This window comes from Toxotes jaculatrix, chromosome 23, assembly GCF_017976425.1.
Source record: "Toxotes jaculatrix isolate fToxJac2 chromosome 23, fToxJac2.pri, whole genome shotgun sequence".
In the NCBI taxonomy this organism is placed as follows: Eukaryota; Metazoa; Chordata; class Actinopteri; family Toxotidae; genus Toxotes; species Toxotes jaculatrix.
This window is the reverse complement of record NC_054416.1, coordinates 3,448,674-3,472,028: the sequence shown is the minus strand read 5'-3', so window position 1 is coordinate 3,472,028 and position 23,355 is coordinate 3,448,674. Positions and strand designations below refer to the sequence as shown.

The 23,355-nt window shown below is 43.4% G+C and overlaps 1 protein-coding gene across 1 annotated transcript; it reads left to right on the top strand.

Moving 5' to 3' along the window:
- Positions 1-672: 672 nt before the first annotated feature.
- znf219 (zinc finger protein 219) lies at positions 673-19,323 on the top strand. Its single transcript, XM_041031390.1, has 5 exons — positions 673-804; positions 10,102-10,186; positions 10,444-12,787; positions 12,976-13,122; positions 15,025-19,323. Exons 3-5 carry the CDS (start codon positions 10,447-10,449, stop codon positions 16,194-16,196), a joined length of 3,660 nt encoding a protein of 1,219 aa, XP_040887324.1. The 5' UTR covers positions 673-804; positions 10,102-10,186; positions 10,444-10,446; the 3' UTR covers positions 16,197-19,323.
- Positions 19,324-23,355: the final 4,032 nt, after the last annotated feature.

The following is a 23,355-nucleotide window of genomic DNA, read 5'->3' as shown; positions in this document are numbered from 1 at the left end:
TTAATGCTTACATTTGCTATAAATACTTTCTCTGGGCTGTATACTCTGAATGAAGTCCAATTTCAAAACTGATACTGTACTTTTAGTGTGACTTTCCCACTGTTGCTATTTTAGCTGGGCACCCCCTGGAAATCTCCTGGGGGGGACTCCTATTGGTCCCCCGACCTCATGTTGGGAACCCCACATTCAAATACATGCACTCTTTATGTTCCCCTCCTCAGTGTGGCCATGTGCTTCCGGGATGTCTCGCCACAACATTTAGGCTGCCTCTTGCCCCTGTCATCACTTTTAACACACTTCAATTGGTGTGAAACTTTTTTTTCCTTCTTCTTCTCGCCCCCCCACCCTCCTAAAAAAATGTCTCTCTAAAGTGTCAGCTACCCGCCACCCCAGATGCCATATTTAGGATACAAATGTGAAGAGATGACAGCGTTGTAAAATGGTGCCCGTGCTGAGATTATAATTAACATTTCCAACCTACATCACTCTCCCTCCCACTTCTCCTCTGCTTCTCTCTATTCACTCACTCCTGTACAATAAATGGGAGAAGGAAAAAAAAACGCAAGAAGAAAGGAGAGAAAGGGTGAAGGGAAAGAAAGGGAGATGGAGGAGGAGAAGGAGGAGGAGAGAGTGAGGGAGAGAGGGAGAGAAGAGGGTGACCAAACGGAGGGAGGAGGGAGGGGGAAACGGCGTATGCTTGTATACAACCCTGATTTCCATTTTTTTCCCAACTCGTAATGTATTTAATTCAAGTGAAACGTAATCATGACGTGTCGTGTCATTAATCTCCTCGCCGCCTCTCCCGTAAGTACACTGAGTCTTTACTTTCAACATATATCCTATATCTTCATTTATCTAGTTTAATTTTATCCACCACTATGTTTACATGTGCACTTTTATGCGTGGTGGTACGAAACGCCGCCGGTGAAACATTTCCAAAATTGTTGAATTTACTGCGACTGTTGTTGCCTTTTCCGCGAGCGAGACACGGGATAATGGCCAATATAGTTGTTGTTGTGTTTTATTTCTCAGGCCACTCCGCTTTTTATTTGCAGTTTGGATTCGGATGTGTATGAGTGTGTGTGCGTCCGTGTGTGTGAGTGTGTGTGTGTGTGTGATTGTGTGCGCGCGTGTGTGCTTGTATGTGAGTGATTGGCACGAAGCATGTACGTATGTATGTATGCATGCATGCATGTAACCTCGCGCTCCGGAACACTTTACGTGTGTGTCATGTATGTAAGCCGGCGTATGTGCGCGCGTGGCCGACATGCATGTAGCGTCCGAGCCCTCGCATGAGCCGTGACATGACAAAAAAAGCGGAGAAATGCTCCGTTTCCCCCAAATTATTCCGAAAATAGTCGGTGTAACGTTAAAATTAAGTCGATCCGGTAAGTCAACGCGAAATTAAATGCGACTTTAAAATGGTTGCAAGTGCACGAAAAGTCACTCGGAGTGGTTAAAGATGTATTTTTTTTTTTAATTCCCGTAACTTTAACCAAGTTCTGTTCACTAGTATCCACGCGAGGGAAGCAGTTTTGAAAATAGGCAGCGTTATGACCTCTTCTTCTTTATCCCCCTTTAACCTCTCTGAAAAACGACGTTTGACCAAAAAAAAGTAGCTTTTTTTCAAAAAGAGGCACAAGTTCTTGGTGCGTAACGGAGCATTTCGATAAGCCGCAGACATATTGTCCGGGCGTAAAAGTGGATTTTTGCATGTTAGCAAGTTGATTTACAAAGCGTAATTTGTAGGTAGATGCGATTAGCTTGACTAATTCTTTTGTTGGGCACACATTAGGCACTGTGTAGTGCATTGTTTTCGAGATAAGCACCGTCACTTTCATCTGGGATGTGCGCAAAAACGCATCCACAGGCTGTAATCGTGTTTTATAAACGTTTTACTTTCCCCACCTTTTACTACAATGTTTACTACAACCCGTTTAGTTGTCCTAACATCACCTCCAGTGTCTACAAGCTCAGAAAGTAGCATAGCAAGTCTGGCATGCATCGTTGTGTCCGTGTGTGTGCAAAACGCGTGTTGCCAAATTGTATTCTGTAAAGATAAGTTACCGGTTTCGCATCCCTGGTTTAAAAATGTGCGTTTTTGGACACGATGTCGCTTTTTGGGACTGATGTCGGTTTGGGAGATTGGCAGAGGATTCAAGATGAAATCCATGATGGCACTTTTTTCCTCCCGTCCTCTCCCTGCTCGCTCACTCGTCTTTTTCCCCTCCCTTAATCTTTTGTATAGAAAATTTAAGAACAAAATGGAGCAGGGGAGAGAGCGATAGATAGGCTGACATGACACACACACGCCACCCCCGACTTCTCCAAACTATATCCCACTGTTTATGGTTTTTAATCGCATTTTTTGGAAGCGGGATTGTGTGCGGACACCATCTGCGGGCAGGGTTAATCTCATTTTAGTGGGGGTGTTTATTAGTGCATTGTTTGTTGATGGTTATTTATTTCATTAATGTGCCTCTAATTGAGATGGCCGCGAGAGAGAAGAGGGGAAAGAGCGACTGAAAATGGTTGCACGTTATTGACGCACATCATAGGGGCGAGGAGGAAATTCCTCTTGAGATATTGACGCACATCATAGGGGCGAGGAGGAAATTCCTCTTGAGATAAGGCGCAGACGTGTCATCTGGGTTGACCAAAGACACTCCCGTCGCCTTTTCTATATCCAATGGAATATGTTTAGGGATCCTGAAATGCCCTATTTTTATATCCACCCAAAATGTCACACTTTTCAGAGCGTGTGCATAGTGGAAGTAGGTTGACATTGCTGGCTTGTCCTATAATCAGGGCTGTCTTGGAGGGTCCTTAAACTCTCTTTACTTCATTTTTTTATTTTATTTATAAATATTTTTTATAGACTACATATACTTTTTGGATCTCAAAGACCTAAACTACACATTATCTTAAAAAAAATGCCTGGGCATGTTGAAAGCAGAGATTTGGTCCATGAAATAAGTAGAGTACCATTCAGAAAACTATGCAGGTTGGTCAAAATTTGTGTTTTTCTTTTGGCTATTGCCCAATAGAGTGACTTTTTCTAATCTGTAATTCTGTTAACAGAAGCTACTTGTTTTTATTCATGTTTTATCTACTAAAAAAAAAAAAAAAAAAAAAAAAAGATAAACCTTAAAAAAATCACCCCCCTGTTGGAAAAGTACCCCCCCTCCACACCTACAGGTTGTCTACCTTTTGATACAAGATGATGATTTCATATTGCAAATACTCATCAGGAACCTACTGTACTAATGAATATAAAACACCGGCCCAATGTTAAAAAGTGTCTAATGGCTTTGCTTCATTCAGACCCCTCTCTGCTTGTTGTGTTCAAGTAGTATCCTCCTCCTCCTCCACCACCATCAACACCGCCTCCTCCCCATCTTTGTGCATACTGTACTGTACTTGAGGGGGCACACACACCCCAACCAGGTGGCTCTTGGGGAAGAGATTGTGTGCGAGGGAGAAAGAGACAGAGAGACGGAGGGAGAGAGAGTAAAAGGGAGAGGAGTGCAGCACCAATCAAGGCTTCTGATTGATATAATTGGGTCATTAGTGCGCTGTGGGAGAGGCACCTGCTTGCCCTCAGTTAGGGAGAATCTACTGCATTGTGACATTTTGAGACTGTTGAGAGTTCTGCTGGCTGCTCGGGATTAGTGTGTATTTAGAGCATTAGGGTCCTACTTAAATAGTGCGCCACTTGTGCCATTTGTATTTAGTTTTCAGACTAGTTTTAAGCTTGTTTCTACAGTACAGATGGACGAGTGGATAGTTCACTTTCTCTCTTGTGTAGGTTTGGATGTGTCAGATCATAAATTCGGGAAGCAAAGCCATCTAAGCAGGTCACAGCACCAGTATGAAGGCCAGCTGTGAATTAAAACTGTGGGCCGAGAAAAAGATAATGCAGCACTGCTCCAGTCACCAATAGATGGTGAGCAGAGGAAGCCTCGAGAGGCTGAATGTTTTAAGGTGTCAATACATCTCAAAAGAAGTGGTGGTCAGGTGGTCAGACAGTGTCTGAACCCCTCCTCCCCTCCCTCCATACCTGTCTGACGTCAGAATTGGGGCGGCATCCAACAATTTCTGTAACTTTGCGAAATCCACAATCTGACATTCATGCAACAATTGGCCAGGTCAGCGGAGGCGAGTTTTGAACTTATTTCAAGCTCTTGTTTTTTCACACAACCATTTCTGTTCCTCTCTGTGTATACAACTGAGTGCAACACTATGAATGCCTTCTAGGGAAGTCTGTGTGTGCACTGTTCTCATATTTAAATAGTTTTTGTGTCTCCCTTCCTCTCTGTGACGGCAGGCATTTCACCTGACCGCTCAGACCAGCTGTAAACACTCTTGCCCTCCAGCGTGGTCAGACAACATGTTGCACACTAGTTCTTTTTGAGTATATTCTCACCTTTAGGCTCAAATCCCCTCACAGAGAAAACAAAGTTAACTTACATCCTCGCATACATCGTGTAAAGTTGCTGATGCGCACGGTGCATTATCCTGAATTACACAGAGTGGTATTGGCATTCCATATATATCAGTTATATTTAACTGGGTGTGCAGCAGTGTGTTACTAAGAAAGAGAGCACATGCTCTGCATATTTCCCCTGGGGTGAATAAAGAATCAACCTGTGTTAACAGTTACTATTTTTTCTGTAGTAAGGCTCTTGTAGGTGCTCACATGTCTGATATATGTGATACGCATATTCCACAAGGAGGTCACAGTGAAGGGTCAGCATCTCTGGGGCTTATGGGTAGTGGGTGTCTTGGACACTTCAGATGAAAAGGTTTGAAATTACTTTTGTCCAATTTTGGATCGAAATATTCATTAAGTGATTGACAGGTTTTCAGTATAAATTTAGATTTGCGTTGAGGAGAAAAGGAAAAAATGATCAGGTAGGCGTTTGTTTCACCTGTGGGATGCATGATTGCTCGCTTCCTTTGCTTCTTTGCTCTCAGCCCCTGCAGGTGATCTTCAGTGTGCACAGATAAGCCTTTTAGGAAGAACACATCCAGTGATTTGCTTCTGACATTTGCACGCTCCTAAGCAATTCTTCTTTTAAGGCTTCAATCTTGTAATCCTGAATCAGAAGAGTCAGTCATCGCTTCCACTCATTGGTTTAGACACAGTACGGCCTGTATGACTTGGAGCGAGAACGTCGTTTCTCTGCCGAGATGCTGTGATGTTTCCAACGTTCAGATTCACTTGCTCAGATCTGGCACCCTCGCGTCGCTCCCAGTTCAGCGCTTCGCGACTGTGGGGAAGTGTCGGCTCATGTTCTCCGCTGGAGGAGGAATTCCTTCAGAAAGAGCAGGAGCAACAGCTTAAGAGGAGACAGAGGGTAGAGGAGGAGGAATGAAGTGGTAAGGTTAGAAGGGAAGAAATGCAAAAAAGCAGGAGAGAGTCGCGGAAAGTGGCAGATAAAACACATCGGGGCACACTGGGGCAGGAAATGTTTTTCTTTTACTTTTTCTCTAAATTTTGCTGGTGGCCGGCCCAGATCTAGCAAAAGATGAAAGAGCTGAGGACAGATTGAGAGTCTAGGCTGAATGTATCATTTTCACACAACTTTTTCTTCAGCTGGCTCACAAAATGTCCGTCAGAAAGGTCAGGCACATATCAGTCTATGGCCATTTGATGGACCCCTTTTCCCAACGGCACCATGAATGCCTGTAGGTTTGTTTTCTGGGCAGACACCGAGCCCTTTGATAGCAATATTACTTTTATTTTCAAACCAAAATGGTACGCAAAAGTTAGCATTTTCAGTCCGAGGAATCCGCCACACACATCTTTACAGTAAGTGCTGGGCACACAGTGGGAGTCTTTCCCTTCTTATCGCTGCTGGAGCTGGAGCAGAGGGGGAGAGAGAGCGCGAGCCAGACAAAGTTGAAGCGAAGCACGGAGTGAAGCAGGGGGTTCAGGGAAAGGTGTAGCAAAGGAAATGAATACCGTCTGTGGGGAAGTTCGCCACGTGACCACGCGATAAAAACCACAGGGCCAAATTATACTGTACCGCACAGAGAGCGGACTCCCCCGTCTTCCTCCCTCAATTGCTCATCCTTTCTTTCATACACATTTTTTGTGGTCAGTCTCTCATACAACCACTTATCCCCAAAGGACACCTCACCTCTCACACACTTCATCACACTGGAGTTCAAGTAATAAACCAGGAAGAGAGATACACTTATAAGGATTCTCAGAAGCACACACACACAGCCTCCAGATACACACTTTACTGTACCTTAAGGATCAGGCCTGAGACTTTGGAGATGGCTATTTTTAGGCACATAGAGGAGGACACATGCAACAAACACACACACATACAGGCACAGATAACCACACAGGCCAGTGGTTCCCAACCTGGAGTTCAGGCCCCACCAAAGGGTCACAAGATAAATCAGAGGGGTCACAATGTGATTAGCCTGTTACAAAAGAAATAAAAAAACAAAACAAAAAAAACATATACACGCGCAAATTATTTTCTCAAACTTTTCCCTATTTTTTTTTGTGAAATACAGGAGACTTTCATTTCCTCAGGTCTATAATCATCATTAAAATGAAACTAAAGATATCACACTGCTAAGAGCTCATAGACATAATTATGCAAACTATAATGATGGGTTGTGAGTAGACATTGCTTGGCCGTTAAGGCAAAAAGTTGGAGGCGAAAAGGCAGAAAGGTTGGAAACCAGTGCTACAGGCAATGGATATACACAAACCCACTTAATATACAGCCCATAACACATACTTGCACTATGTCATTAATATGAAGCTGAACAGATATAATACTCCTTGCCCACACATACATGCATAAAGACTAAGTGAAAAAGTGTTCACACCCTCACATTTACAATTATGATGTGTAACTTGCTGGCATGTACAAACCTGTACCAGCTGCCTTCACAATAAAGCTGTACCACTCAGTGGATATTTACACAATGACTTCAAACCCCCCCCAAAAATAAACTTGTCTGAACATATTGTGCTCCTTCTCCCGTGGCAACTATTTATCAGGACTGTGATGTATGACTCAGCACCCCCACCCACCCCCACACACACACAGCACCTTGTGACACAAGTGCAGGAGTGGTTATCAGTACTTAAACAATTCATTTTTTTCTTTTTGTGGCCATAGAAATAGAAAGTTGACATATTGACCTCTGTCAAAAAAAACAAATTTCCAGTTAAGGTAATTCAGTGCTTGAAATCAGGTATCTCAGTGCCCACAAAGTTACACTGCAATTACTGTAATGACAACATCACGGCAGTGCTTAACACAACAACAGTATGCTTTTAAGCTGTCATTACTGTGTGAATTGCAATGTTGTTACACCGCTGCACGTACACTGCAAATTCCAGGGTCAGAAAAACCAGGGGAAAAAAAAAGACAACAAAATCAGTGAAAGTGCAGGGAAATCCAGGTTTAAAAAAAACGTTCTTTTCTCTCCATATTTTTTGTGTCTGCTATCAACATGCATTTCACATCAAGACTGACTGTGTGATTTAGGTGGATCACATTTGCTCCCAGCATTAAAAATGCATTTCCATGATGTACTTTTAAAATCCGATTTCTCCTTCCCTTGCAAAACTGCTGCACGCATCACTCCTTCGTACATTATTCACAGTCTTTAAAACTGATACTTAACACCTTGTTGTGTACCTGCACCGTCAATTTGTGCGCAATTTCTGAGTGCAGTGTGCAGACTGATAATGTGGACTGGGTTGACTGGGTCTTCAGTGCCTTTTTTGGTTCATTTACACCTGGGTTTAATGGGCTTCTGCTCCGCCTGATTCCAATCTGATTCCTGTCCCTCCGTCACCCCAACCCTCTTCCCTGCATCCTTTGCTGCACCTTATCTCCCTCTCTCATCTATCCAAATTTTCTTTATTGGCATGACAGGGCTGGTGGTTGGCGACAGCCATCGTCACGGTGGAACAATGCATTGTGATGGTGATATTCATATGATAATGCCATCAGATTTAATGCTGCTACAGATACATTCAGATAGCCGGTCCCCTTTTTCTTTTCTCTTTCTCTGTCTCCCTCTCTGTCTGTTTGGTTGTATATTTCTGTGTGTTGACTTTTCAAATGATTTTTAGATCTGTTGTTCTATCTTCATGTTAAGCCCCAGCCTGCCACTCCACCACTCTCTCCTATTCTCTGTTCCAGCATGTCTGTCTCTTTAGCCTTTCTATTTTTCTCCCCCCGTTACCCCTCAACACCATGTTGGCAATCACATTAAATCATTTTCATTCACATGGCTTCTGACAGTGTTTTTTTATGCTGCCCAGTTTGTAACTGCACTGTATGTTTCTCTCTGTCTCTCTCTTTCTTTCTCTCTGTCTGCCTCCTTTCTCATTTTTGCTCTTCGCCATGTTGGCAGGGCCCAATCTACCAGCTGATATCAGCATTCCCTGGCACTCTGCCAACTGGCAACACTGCAGGAGAGAAAGAAAGAGAGAGGGAGAGAATGAAAGAAAATTAGTGAATAATAGACGGAGGGAGGGAGCGAGAGAATGAGAGGGGGATGGGAGGAGTATGAATCAGGGAGAGAAAGACAGAAGGGGAAAGGAAGACAGGGGGAGAAAGAACAATAATGGTGGATTAAGAAAGGACTCTGTGTGAGTGTGTGTGTCTGTGGTTGTGTGTGAGTGTGTGTGTTTATGTGATTGATATGGTGTGATATCCCTGTGAGTCATAGCTGAGCTAAAATGTCAACTGGCTACATGAGAATCTCTTTGTCATCCAGGCTCAGTCTCTCTCGAACACACACACACACACACACACACACACACACACACACATATATACAAATCCAACTGATCATATAAACACATATGTGACCATACCGCAGCATGTACACAAATATGGGTGACACACCTGCAAACACAGATGTTCCATTGTTTTGCCACAGTGATTGATGACCTTTTGTTTTGTTGAGGACGCCTCTGCTGCTTCTCCACTCCACCAAATGATGGACAAAAACAGCCTGTGTGCATAAATCCAGTCTAACTGATGCAAACTGCTGTGCACTCAAAATATTTGGATGTGTGAGTGTGCTTGCCAAAATGCCTGTGTGTGTTCAATATGCTGTATATCACACTTCACATTTTAGCTGACTCTGTTATCCTGTTGCAGTACAGTAAACACAGCAGGAGAATAAGCTTACATTTGTACATTACTTAAACAAGTAACCATGACTAAGCAGTGTATGGGTCAAAGCCACCACACCCAGGCAGCAGATTAAGAAATATTGCTGTACATAATGCATACTGTACATGAATGTGAGTGTGTGTGTGTGTGTGTGTGTGTGTGTGTGTGTGTGTGTGTGTGTACAGTCCTGATTTAAGCAAAAAGCTGCTACTGTATGAGTGTACAGGAAGGGTGTGTGGGGAAGTCAAAACATCGCGCGCCCATCCTGTTTGGGACAGTCCATGTCCTGTGGTGGTGCCCTTAACTCCTAAACACACACTGACACCCATGCAGATACACGCTGATGCACATTCACACTCCGGCTAATCATCCCATATGTGCTGCTAATAGTATGCCAGAGTGCATTGTGAACACATGCAGGAGGCAGAACAGGTGTACACCTGTTCCACATTCAAGCGCAGGCATATACCTATGTAGACTGAAGAGTAAATGAAGATCAAAAAAAGATTTGCTTTGTACTTAACATTTACATGCATTAAAACACATTCAAAACAGTGCTATAATGAGCGTTCATTTGATTCTCTGCCATTAGCATTTGTGATGGAATACAGTGAAAGAATCTCAGTGCAAATTACTTTTAATCCTGTTTCACAAAAATCTGCTACCTGCAGTTCATCGCTCAATATTTCAGAAGCATTTACGCCTACATTGACACTGATATTGCTAATTTACCTAAGTCTTTAGTTAGATTATAGCTTCAATAATATGCTAAATGTGTGTGTGTGTGTGTTTTTTTGTTTTTTTTTTACTGGCAACAACTTAATTTCAGGTGAAATAATTGTTAGATTTTTGATTGCAAATAACTCATAATTAAGTTTCTCCTTTATCATCATGCAGTCATTTTTTTTTTTTTTGTTTTTGTCCACAGAAAATCAAAGGAGGAGGCTGCCACAGAAGTGTGTCCCCCATCAGCCGAGACACTAGAGAATGGCATAATATCACACACACTGCTGGTAATTCTTTACTTTTCACATAGGCGCTTGCTTATGTACAGTACACACGCATTTGTATACAGACATATAAACACGTTAGGCTAATGGTAAACTAATACAATTTGATTATGTCTGTTTTTTGGGCTATTTTCTGGATCTGGTCAAGGTCAAGTTGCTGTTAAAGATAATTATGCACAACATGCAAATTTAACCTTTCCACTAGGTTTTTAAAGTTGTAACTCTGTGTGTCTACTTCTCTCTCTGTTTTGTACTGATAGAGGATGGATTCTCCGCCAGAGTGTGTGTTGTCTCTTTCTTGTGAGCAGCCCCAGTCTCCCCCAACACTGCCGTCCCTGGACCACAGCCCCCAGGCGTCGTCTCCTCATACCCAGCTCTCTCTGCCTGACAGCCCTGTTGTCCTGCCCATTCACAGCCCCGAACCTTCTCCTCAGAGCCCGGACACCACGCCGTATTTCCCCCTCTCTCCCTTTCCCCTCCATGAGGACGATAATAATCACCACGACATTGATGAAGAAGATGATGAGGAAGAACTGGATGGAGTTCCTCCTTCCCCGACCCCAGCAGTGGCTCTGTTCCCGGGAGGAGGTGGACAAGAAGCTGGATGCAGCCCTTGTTTGGATACCTCTCCTCCAGCTACGCCATCAGCTCCACTCCTTGGATTTGGAGCCCTGGAGCTGGCCCTCTCTTCAGGGCAGAGTGGAAACTGCAATGACGAGCTAGACCTTCAGCTGTTCCAGAAGGATACTGTTACCAGGGCGATACCTGGAGGGGGAGGGGCCTCATCAGGGCCTGCGCTCAGGTTTCCCTGTCACGTGTGTGGGAAGAGATTCCGATTCCAAAGTATTTTGTCTCTTCATGCCCGAGCTCACAGCCTGGACCGAGACCGCAGAGCTTCAGCCCTCTACCGGACTGGACTCCCCTCAGCACCACTTAAGCAGCACCTCAAGGTCCAACAGAACCACAAAGACATAATCCAGAATCACCGAAGCCACACAAACCAGCGTTTACTGCCGGGGACTCTCATCCAGCATCTGACAGAAGATGAGGATGTTGACGGTGAGGTCAAAGGTCTAGATGAAGGCCTACAGCCAGACCACAACCCAAGCTTTTTACTGGATGACAGCACACCATTGACCCCTCCACTTACGGAGGACCCTGTTTCTGTGACCTCTCCCTATTCTTCTACTACTGGGGAGGGTACATCTACTCCCACAGCGCCTACATTTCGCTGCCATGCCTGCAAAGGAAAATTTCGCACAGCCTCGGAGTTGGCGCGCCATGTCCGCATTCTCCACAACCCGTATAAATGCACTCTTTGTCCTTTCTCTGCCAGCCAAGAAGAGAGCCTGGCATCTCACTTGCAGGAGTGCCACCCATCTCCTGAGGTACCTGCTCTGCCACCGGCCTTCAATTCCAGGCCAATTATTGCAACCCCTGACACTCCTGTGCCCACCCCGACCCATACCCCAGCCCCAACCCCAGGTACCCCACAGATGACATCAGCTGCTACAGTGGCTGCATCCTCCTCACTGCCTGCGTTTCGCTGTGATACTTGTGGACAGCGGTTTACTCAGTCTTGGTTCCTCAAGGGACATATGCGAAAGCACAAGGACTCCTTGGACCATAAGTGCCAGGTATGCGGCCGTGGCTTCAAGGAGCCTTGGTTCCTCAAAAACCACATGAAAGTGCATCTCAACAAGCTTGGGCTGAAAGCCGGGCTGGGAACTCTTGGGGGACCAGGAAATGCTGAGCATCAGGCTAAAGGCTCTGCAAGTAATCAGTCTCTCAATGCTCTCTACTCCAGCCTCCTTCTGGCCCAGCGAGGGGGTAGCAGAGGTGGACAAGGAAGGTCAGATAGGGATACTGGAGGCAGAATGGGAATGGGCTCGAGCAAATCAGCCATCCTGGGCTATCTGGGGCTGCCCAGCGATGGCAGTGGGGCCAGCTGCATGGAGAGACTTCAAGCAGTGGCTCAGGTGGCAGAGATGGGAAACGGTGGTGGTGGGATTGCAGGCCTGGGAGGAGGAGACCCAGGAAGAGGAAGGGGAGCAGCTAGAGGCACAGGTGATGCTACAGCATCAGTGTCTGAAGGAGGGGACCAGGCAACTTGGTGGCAACTGGTGGCTCGTAGCCTGGCAGTTGCTCAGCAGCAGCAGCAGCAGCAGCAGAGGCCCCACCAGCGAGGCCAGCAGCAAAGCCAACGAGGCCCAGGTCGGAGCTCTGTAATCACTGAGGCTGACCAAGTCAGAGCCTATCTTGGAGGTCCAGATCCAAGGGAAGAGTCAGGAGGAGCAGGAGGGCCATGGGAATGCCCAGACTGTGGAAAGCTGTTTCGCAGTTTGCAGCAGGTGGTGGTTCATGCTCGCGTTCACACTCAGAGGCCCCAGAAAGGAGGTGGGGGTGAGGACGAGGGAAGTGGTAGTCGTAGAGGAGTGGGACTAGGAAGAGGAGGCAGTGGTGAAGGGAGACAGGAATCTCAGCTACACAGTGGTGGATCCCAACAAACGGGCGAAGTGAGACAGGAATCAAAACTGCACAGTGGTGGATCACAACAACCAGGAGCAGCTACAGGGTTTCACTCTGTCATCTCAAGTTTCAAAGGTAAAATCACAGCTGCTTTTTTCTGTTTTGTCTTTTGGGTTGTGTTTGTTTTCTCACACGTAATGGTGTTATTATCACAAGAGTATATTATTTTCATACTGCTTTTCTGTTGTAAATAGAAACTCTCATGGGGCCCTTCACACCAGCTATTATCTTTACATTTTTTCCATCTTTTTTGCCACTTGCAGGAGAAAATGGCTTGACAGCAGTCCCCTCCATAGCTTCAGTTCCCATCAGGGAGCGAGTGCGTGGTAGAGGGATAAAAGACTGCCCCTACTGTGGTAAAGCCTTCCGCTCTTCACACCATCTCAAAGTGCACCTGAGAGTTCACACAGGTGAGAAACTGCTGTGAGTTTAACAAACCACATTTACTTTTTTAACCTTTATAAATCCCTGGAAAGGTTTTGTTGAGCAGCACTACCGTCTTCTTTTTTACACATCACCTCAGAGAGCTGGCCAGCGCTAATCATAGCCCTCTACTGCAGGCAACTGAGCAGCTCCGCTGGAGCAAATCCTGCTTAAGTGCCTTGCTCGAGGGTATACTAACAGTAGTTTTTGAGGGGAAAAAAATCAAGCCATTCCAGTAAAAAGCTCATATCTTTCACTAGTTTGTAACCTCACCCCCAAGAAAGGTACAAAAAACATTTTAATTTTGTTTCTCCTCTTTTTTTCTCTAACTTGATTTGCCTAAATTTAAATCATGCAAAGTGAAAATGGTTTTAGAAAATATATTCGTACATTTCGTCTTCCTATGTAAACATCATCACATGAAGTCTGTGCTCACAGATCTCGCCATAATAACGTTTTTTGCCTTTAATCTATTTGGGATTCACATTCTCTGACCTGGTCTTTGAAGCGAACCAATCTGTAATTGTTACAATTAAATTTACCTCAAATAATTTCTAAATCATTTTGACTGCAGAGCAGAGGCACTGGACACTTTCAAACAGACTCTAACAAGCTTTTCCAAGATTTTAAAAACAAAACAAGAACTGAAAAACCTTATACTGAATTTCTGGTGACAAGATAGTCGGACTTTAATGAAAGATGGGGACGCTCACAGCACTCACTCACACTCGTAATTAATGATCCATATTCATAAGACTTTATCAGCATGAGTCATTGTCATTTTTTATTATTTGCCTTTGCTTGATGTATTTCATCAAAATTAAGACCCCCCTTCTATTTTTGAGATGCCACCAATCTCCAGAAACTGGTAACTGGAGCTCATCCAAGTCTTTCCAGCAAGACAGTGCCCACAATGCATTAAATGAAATCTATTTAGTATTGCCATCATGAGTGCTCATCTACAGCTGACAGGACCTATCACATCACAGCCATATTATTCATGATAGCATACAGCTCTTTTTCTCACGCACTATTGCGTCTCTTTGCCATCAAGTGATTACCACATGGTCAGTAATTTAAGTGAAGGCATCAAATTATAATAATACTCTCTTGATATTACTGTCCTCTTGAGAACATCATTGTCCCTCAAGACTTTTATGTTATCATATTTTGCTTCAGCAACAAAATCAAATTGTTCATACATCTGCATTCATCAATAGAGCTGCATTCTTCTTGTGTGATCAGTTTTTTTGTTCCTGTGAACAAGATCATTTACGCTTTTCAAATGTAATACATATCCTGCTGTTGATATGCTTCCAGCAGGATGCCCCCGTCCTCTTTATCTTTCCCAGCAGTGTCATTTTTAATCAGTGATGGAATACTGCCATCTCCCTTTAACATGTGTAACTACATCTCCTACTCATCATTGCATGAACAACCATACATGTGAATTTGCAAAAATATAGCTCTTTGAATATTACTGCTGGTCATTTTTTAATAAATCTTGTAATATAAATTATATGGCTTATGTAGTTTCAGATTCTTGAATGTATTTTCCTGCCTTCCCAGGCAGGCATAGACTTTTTTCATTTCAGTATGGTATGAAAACCAATTAGCAGACTCTCGAAACTCTCCTGTGTGATCCATCACAGTGAAGTTTAGGTCTGCATTTAATTGTGCAGAATGGTTAGCATTAATGTTAAGTGTCTGTGATTTGTGATAAATGAACTAAAGCATTCTAATTCACTGGCCCTTCATGTCTCACCTGGAGGACGGGGGTGGACGTCCATTTTTTTAGCAGCCCTTTTATGGGTGATGTACTCAAAAGTTCTACTTGTGTCCAATTCTATTTTTTTGTATTCTAATTTTCTTAATCCTACTTTTTCCAGGTGAGAGACCCTACAAATGTCCCCACTGTGACTATGCAGGTACCCAGTCGGGCTCACTGAAGTACCACCTCCAGCGGCACCACAGGGAGCAACGCAATGCCTTGTCAGCCTCCTCCAATTCCTCCTCTGCCGGTCTCACCTCCACTATCAACAGTCTAACCTCTGGAACCTCTGGGCTGGCCAAGCAGCGCCGATCCCAAAGCAACCACTGCCCAGGCAGCCGAGGCCCAACCGACACCCCTTCCTCTCGGCCGAGCCAACAGTCCTGGCTTCTAGGGCTTCCAGACCAGCGGGAGCATCGAAAGGCCTTAGCGGCTCTAAGGGATGTTGACTTGGAGACTCAGTACAGGTATCTGTCTGGGGTGATGGGAGCGCTTTACCAAGGTGGAATGGAAGGAGGCTGGATTAGGGAGTCTTCTCCACCAAAGGCCCCCAAAGTGTCCCGGCGTAAGCCCCTTATTACCAGCCGAATGGTTCAGCCGGCAAGTGACAAGGAAGGGCCTGCACCTTCAACTCAAGAAGGTGGGTTTGAACCCCTGGATCTGTCTCGTCGTCCCTCACCTGGCCTTGGAGGGTTGGAAGAAGATGGCGTTATGAGCATAGGGGAAGGAGGAGGGGTTGATAGTGGCAATAGTTCATCAGGGGTCAAACTGAGCCAGTGTTTGTTCTGCCCTTTCCGTACGTCCTCAGCAGAGCTGATGGCCATGCATCTCCAGGTCAACCACACCAGTAAGTCCAGGCGCAAAAGAGGCTCTTCGACTGCCCTAGATGATGATGGAGCCTCAAAGGTCAACAAGCCCCAAACGGATCACTCTGAACTCGATTCATTGGGAATATGGAGGCATGTAAGTGAGGTTGAGTCTCAGGCACCCCTGGGGGAATGGTCCTCAACCCAGACCCTCAATGGGCTCTCTGAGGATAAAACAGAACATCTGGATGATATTCTTCACCACCCAGACTCCAACATGGCCTCTGTATCCAAGAATGCAAGAGATGGTCTGGGACTGAAGGAGAAGCTTGAGGAGGAGGAAGAAGAGCAAGAGGAGGAATTGGAAGAGAATTTGGAGAACAGCAGTCTGGAGGATTCACAGGACCAGGATCTGAGGATGTCCCTTGCTCTTTCACCAGCCCTGAGCTCCAACCACATGGTGGGAGAGGAGGAAAGAGTCTGAACAGATTTAAACGATTTTGGATGACACCATTTAAATTGGAGAGTTGGTTTTAATGTTTTCAACTACATTTACTACACAATTGGAAGAATGGGTGGGAAGCTTTGGACAGAGGTAAGGGTTTTAAAGGTTACATGACAATTTGCCCCTTTAGACTTTCATTTCTAGAGAAACGTGAGGAATCTTGAAAACTGATATTTCAGAGGGTTTTGAAAAGGATGGAGAGAAACAGCTGTTACATGCCCTCCGAAATTATTTGTCTTCTTCAGTTCTGACAGTGTGGTCCACCACAAATACAGTAAACTTCCTGTAAAAAAGAGCATGGATGCATCTTTTCAGGATTTTGTAGGCCACTTTTCTATTTTTTTTTTCAATCTTCACTCCAAGATGGATGATTTTTAAGATGATCTCCTATTTGATAAATGAAAGAAATCAATCTCGGCCAGAGCCTGCGTCATTCCAGAGTGCATTGCAATGCATTTATTCCACACTTATAATGGATAGTATATCCCAGACTACTATACTGACCAAGTTGAAGCCGGCTGTGAAGAGACGCTCTCCTGACTGACCACTGAACAGTTTGAAACCTTAAGCTTCAAGTTCCTCCTCAGCCCATACAGACATGGAGGAAAGATTAGTCTAGAAAAGTTTCAAGCTGTGAACCTCAGCTAAGCTATTTGGTATTAATTTAAGGCATGAGGTAACTGTTGTAGGCCATGTGCTTTCTCTCAACTGTATATCACTGCCTTGTTTGTCTGAAAAGTGTTTCTAGATGACTGTCCTAAAGAAAAAGAGAAAGAGAAGTTTGTAATATTTTTTCTTTTTCAGTTAGTGCCTGTTCATGTATGTTATCAAGAGAGTCTCTGGTATTCCTGCGCATCGAGGCTCTGATAGGTCCTTCATTTTATCTAAATATACAGTTTAAAACAATTTAAGTACAGTATATTTGTTAAAAGTGGTTCTAGGGTGTTGTGAATAGTTAAGTTGTAAAAGAAATGCTACATCGCAGCGTGAAGTCCTTGACACAGGCGGCAGCCGTTTGTGGCTCAGCTTGAAAAGAAAACAAAAAAAAAAAGTGGGTGATATACACAATGTATAATGCAATGAGAAGTCAAAGGCTCAGCGATTAAAAAAAGGGGTCACAGTTCAAAATTCAGTGTTTACATTGGTGCTGGATCTGGGTTGGGGTTGCAAAGGCAACTCACGGTCATCGTAGATGTACGGAAAAGAACAAACCACAGAGCGGGCGTCTGTTTGAGGGCTGTAGGGACGTCGCTCAAGCCCCGAACACAATCAACTGACACATCGTTTTGAAGAGACTGAGACTTAGCAACTGTGTCAAAAAAAAAAAAAAAGAATTTCATGTTTCCTCCACTGGAGAGAAGATACAAGGTAGAGAACGAGAAAGAGAGCAGTATCCCTGCCAAACAGTTCTAAATCTGAGAAAGAAACTGTACTCTTGGGGTATGGTGTCTTTTAGATGAGTAGATTCCCTCTCTTCTTCTTTTTTTTTTTATAAGAAAAGAAAAGACAATGGTAGGAGTAATTATTAAAACACTAACAAATGCATAGACATCCCAGTAGAATATGTGTAGCTTTTGTAAAGGCAAGAAAAAAAAGCAGACTTTTGTTTATTTTCATTTCAAGATGCTTACAGAAAAAGGTTATCAATATAGGTGATATTGATTATAATGTTTGTGAGCTAAGACTAGTTGGAATGTCTATACAGAGCACTGTGCAAGGTTTGAGTTCCCAAAGTAGTTGTTTTTATTTTGACTTTATCGATAGACCAAACATTTTTTCAATGGAAGTCGTCATTTTCTGTTGTCGTTTTAAATGTGTAAAGCTGTGGTTTCATTAGATTTACCCCATCGATTAGCAAAATCGGTCAGTCAGTTGATCAGTGTATCAAACATCCAACCGCTGAACAGGTTGTTAAAGATAGTTCAAAATCAAAGTTCATCATTTTTGTGGAAACACAAACACATCTATAAATTAAAAAAAAAAAATCATGAATTTTTGTGGCTTGAAGGTATATTTATGAAAAAAAAACTGTAGTAGGGGATATAGGTAGTAACATCCCCTTTACACTGGTTAACAGCTATTATTTATCTACTTAGACTACTTTTTGATGGGGTATTCTTTGATTGCAACCACACCTTAATGTGCATTAATGTGTTTAAGTTCTTTTTTAGAGCACCTTATGAGTTTTGTAGTGAAAGTCCCTTAGTGGTGTCTCCTTAACAACTACTGTCAATGCCACCGTGCCTTCTGTTTCAAGCACTTCCTGGTGTATTTTGTAAAACTCACCAAAAGCACTTAGCCTATATCTACACACTCTCTTTCTTCCTCTCTCTCTCTGTCCTTCCCCTGTCCTCCTTTCCCCTACTTTCTCTTCCTCTTCTCCTACATCACCTCAGCCCATTTTCTTAATCTTTTTCTCGTGTCTTTACCTCCTGACCCCTCTCCCCTGGGGGAAGGTGTTTTCATGCCATGTTTCTCTCCTACTGTTCAGGCCCTTTCGGCCTTAAACAAGGTCACTAGGCCTTAATTACATTCTAGCATGGCTAGACTCTTGAAAGAAAGGACTACCTAACCCTTAGACAAGTGAAAAATCTTTATAGATGTAGGGTTAGGCTACTTTTGGTCTTAATACTAACCCTTGGTAAACCAAAGCCCAAGTCTAAGACTAATGAACATTGTATTTAATCTCATGAGGTGCCAAAACATGTCCGATGTGACACTAAAGCATGTATCAGCTTGGGAAAACACAATAATTCACCAATCCTCTTTCTTTCCTTTACTATCTTCATTGCCATACTTTATTCTTCACCCCCTCCTTCTCTCCTTCATGCTTGCTCTTGCTCCATGTCCCCTCTCTGGTCCGTAAACTGTCTATCACTAGCACCACTTGAAGGTGACGTGTACTATCTGGTATTGAGGCCTTTATTAGATTTTTATTTCAGTTTGTGTGGTGTTTGTTCAATGCCGTTGAGATGGAAAAATGCTCTTCTTATAATGATAATTATTATTGTTTTGGCATTATGGTTAAAAAAAACAAGAAAAAAAAAGAGAAATGTGTTGTTGAATGTTGTACAGATAGCACTAGAGATGTTGTGTTTTTTTTAAAGAGAGCACAAACCTGAGTGATGGTCCCTTCTACCCCTCCCACCGGCAGATGGGAATAAAACAGCCTGCCAATCATTCTAGATGTCTAAAGACAAAAATTCCCTCAGTGGTGACAGATTTTCAAAGTAAATGTTTTGCCCATATAGCGTTCCCCTTTGGAGATTTTTGAATGTAACAGGGCAGCCTTTGACTCAGAACTCCATTCCCAAATTTCTTGCACAGAAAGAAAAGTTCTCTCTGAAAGACTGAAGCAGCAATTGAGCCAATCACTTATTGTACTGAAGGTATAGTTCAATTTTAGAGAAACTTTACTGCCTACTTACTAAGAGTTCAGCCCCATTGTGTTTATAAAAGCAGTCTAAAAGTTTGTTTAACAGTGAATTAGGAGTAGGAACTTCTCTGAAAACCAGTGAAACACGCTTTTACATTTCTCCAAAGATGGACAGTGGTTCTAGCTAGACCATCTGTTACATGAAAATGTATTTATAACAAGAATTTCCCCGAAGGAAGTGAGATTATATATACACTTCTGTTTTTGTGTGCCACCGGCCACAGCGGATAAAATAGCCCCAGACTATCACATAATTAACATCATTTTGTGTGTTCTTGGGAAAGCTTTTAAGAAAATTCCCAGCGTTGAGGGTTTATTTACCCATTTTTGAGAAGAGCTTGTAATGAGACATCTGACACTGACATCCATTAACTGAGCAAAACAAGGGTGAGCTCGCTTTATTCAGCTCATCAAAATACTTAAAAAGGGCTCCTTGATTCTGGCTGACTCTGAGTTAAGTGGGGAAAAATGGAAAATTTTCCCCATTAAGAACTATCTCCTCATCTGCACATTCTGTTAACTAAAAACAATGTGGCACCCCTGTGATTTTTTTCAAACGTGTTAAAATTGCACCTTATCTCCTGATTTCGAATAAGAATATCTGAAGAATAGAACAGAATAGAATGTTTTCAGAAAAATGACAAATCTTTGTGAGGTGAGGGGGCCATGCTGGGTTTGGGCTCTTGTGTAGTTGACTGCCATTGCAGTGAGGGAAAACTGATCTAACATAGTAGTGACTAATATGACTTTGTGGACAGATAAAAAAAAATAAAATAAAAAATAAAACACATTAGAAATAAATAAACACAAACAAAATATCCCAGTCTCCCTTGTCTTTCTACACCAGATGCCATTTCTCATTTAAGTTTTGAATTCCCAGATAATTTGAGATGGTAAACACCTCATGTGATTGCATGAAACAGCAGACGTCATGTTTATGTTGAGAGAAGTTTGGGATGCTGCAGTGCATTCCATGGTCTGAATCAAGCTGCTTCACACCACGGTGCCTGTTTCCCAGAGAGCGAAAGTAAACACAGCTTTTAGAAAAGGGATTCACAGCCCTCTTGTGGCTTTAAGCAGAATTGTAGGAAGGTGGGAAATTTTGAGGGATTCTCCTCCCCTCCAGCTTGATCTTTGTTTCTACACTGAGGTTACAGAAATAGTTTTAAAGCTTTTAGAAATGGTGGGAAAATTTAATTACAGTTACTGTAATGCAGCGAGAGCACTGGAAAATGTTAAGTTTCCTTGTAAATGGTATATCTGGAAAAGTTTGTGTGCTCTGAAGAAGTGAAAATTTTTTGTTCTCTTCAGTTGATCATCTTGTCTTACAGCCCTTTGTATGCAGGTTGGAAGCCAACTGTATGAAACCGTTTTGAGATTGACTGAGAGGGTTTGTGTTTGAAACTGCATCCAAAAATCTGAGACCACTTTCCCATGGGAAAGAACCTCGGAAGGATAGTTTCTGCTCTTGCTGGAGACATGTGAAAACCCTTGGGCATATTCAGCTGGCAAGTGGCTAAAGCTACTGTGCTGTATACTCACAACAGAGAAGAGCCATGTGAAGTTATGCTACTGTTTGTTCAGGCTATGATTTTTTCCCCAGTTCCCATCGTAAATGGCTAAATGTTACGGATGACACCGTGGTTTAGATCTAATGTCTCAGAGGCCAGACCCTTTGTATGATGTTATTAGACAGAAGGTCTGGCTTGGGGACCCCCTGACCTCTTGGGCTCCTGTGTTTGTGTCCAGTGGGCCCATTTCTTCATCCATCCATGTACCTCAGCCATTTTTCCTAAGTGCAACACAAATGTTGTCAACTGCAAAGACCATGAAGGCCTTCAGGCATCAACTCATTAATTAATGTCTTATTATCTGTACCTGGAGAGGCTTTACAGCAGCTCTGAGATCCCAAACCAGAAACTGATTAGAATTTCATCATGAGGTTTTATAGACGCCGAAACGGCGCCCTCCAGTGGAGACTCTGGGTATCACAACCTCACACTGGATTATTACGACTTCAAATTAGGTAATTTTTGAAATGACACCAACAAGATATAATTAAATTGATTACACAGAGCCACGCAATAGGCTGCGGTTACCATATGACTAATATGATTTTGGTTACCCTTAATCTATGTAGTCCAGCCTGGGTACAGTCAGAAAGTCAGCAGAAAGCGTGCACAAAACCGGATGTCTGTGATTTTCCCTTCAAAACAAAATTGAAAACACCGTGTCTTTTCTTAACAAAGAAGTAACAGATTTATGAATATGCCATTAAGAGTGCAAAGGAGAATAAAACTTAAATCCAATATAGATTAGAACGTCAAAATATCATTCATGAATGATTTGTTATTTAACAACTGAAATTTATCTTGAAAGTCATGGAAGGAAATCAGGCAATCTTTTTGGTTGATTTTACAAAACTGGGATGTTGAAAAATGAAATCACTGATGTTTCGAAAAAACATCAACTCCGTTTAATAAAAATGTGCAAAATGAATCTAAAAGGTTTGGATTAGTTTAGTTTCCCCTCCAGGTGTTTTATTTTGTCAAACTATAGGACACGTCTCTTTGCAAGCCTGTGATCTAAAGATTCAGAACGTACATCAAGTGACAATAATTAAATATAAAACATCAATTAATGCAATTCAGTTAAAGGCAGAGTTAAATGCTCGAGGGTTGCCCTTCTTATTATGAACCTATTAGCCTACATCCCTGTACTAGGGCAATAGTCTGCTCCCTGGTGACTGGTTGAGACTGAGTGGGCGAGACAGAGAGAGAGCGAGAGAGAGAGAGAGAGAGAGAGAGAGAGAGAGAGAGAGATCCTGTTGCCCATAAACCGCACCGTTACAGGCACCAAAGCTTCCTTCCATCATCTCTACAGGAGGAGAACTGAGCATCTCTCCACTCTGTCAGCCCGCCGCTTCTACTCGGTCTCGGAGCATCCACAAGCAACAAGACTGTTTGATCGTCTTCCACAGCCAGACCAACACACACACTGCAGCACTCATTTACGGCTTGGCATCGGTTCTGACAGCGGCTGAATACGGAGATCACAGAAGACTGAAGTCCACTTCTGCTGCAGAACTCCCTCCGCGCACGTTTCCAAGATGAGCGAGGTGAGTGCATGTGTGTTACACGCGTAAATCGCGTTTGATGTAAAGGCGGAATCAGTTTTTAACAATTGGTGCAGGCTACAAGTGCAGTTCTCAGAGTTATTTTGCGCGCCGCAGTCTGTGCTTGTCCACACCGAGCAGCAATTCTCACTCCATCATACAAAACCCCGCGTCAACATCATGCACCTGTATAGAATTAACCGAGTCATTTCACTCCAACAAGCATGCGCAGGCAATTAAACCTGGCGTTATTTCCCCGTCCACAATCCCTCCGCACACTCACTCCACACCGTCAGCTCCCCAAAACCCCGCAACCAAGGTGCGGTAAAGACTCAGAACAAAATGTTTTAGCGCAGCGCTCTCGACTCTTGCTTGGCTTTGGTCCCAAGTCTGACAGAAGCACTGCAACGAGAGGCGAGCAGCAGCAGTGACACCAGCTCACATCGCCAGTGGGCACTATGAACATCTGGTGGAGCATGAGGGTTTCCCCAAAGTGGGGTCCGGGGTCCCGAGATTTTTTTTTTTTCCTCAATTCATTGAATTTAAATTCAGTATGAAACACAGATGATGCACAAGGCTGATTTGCC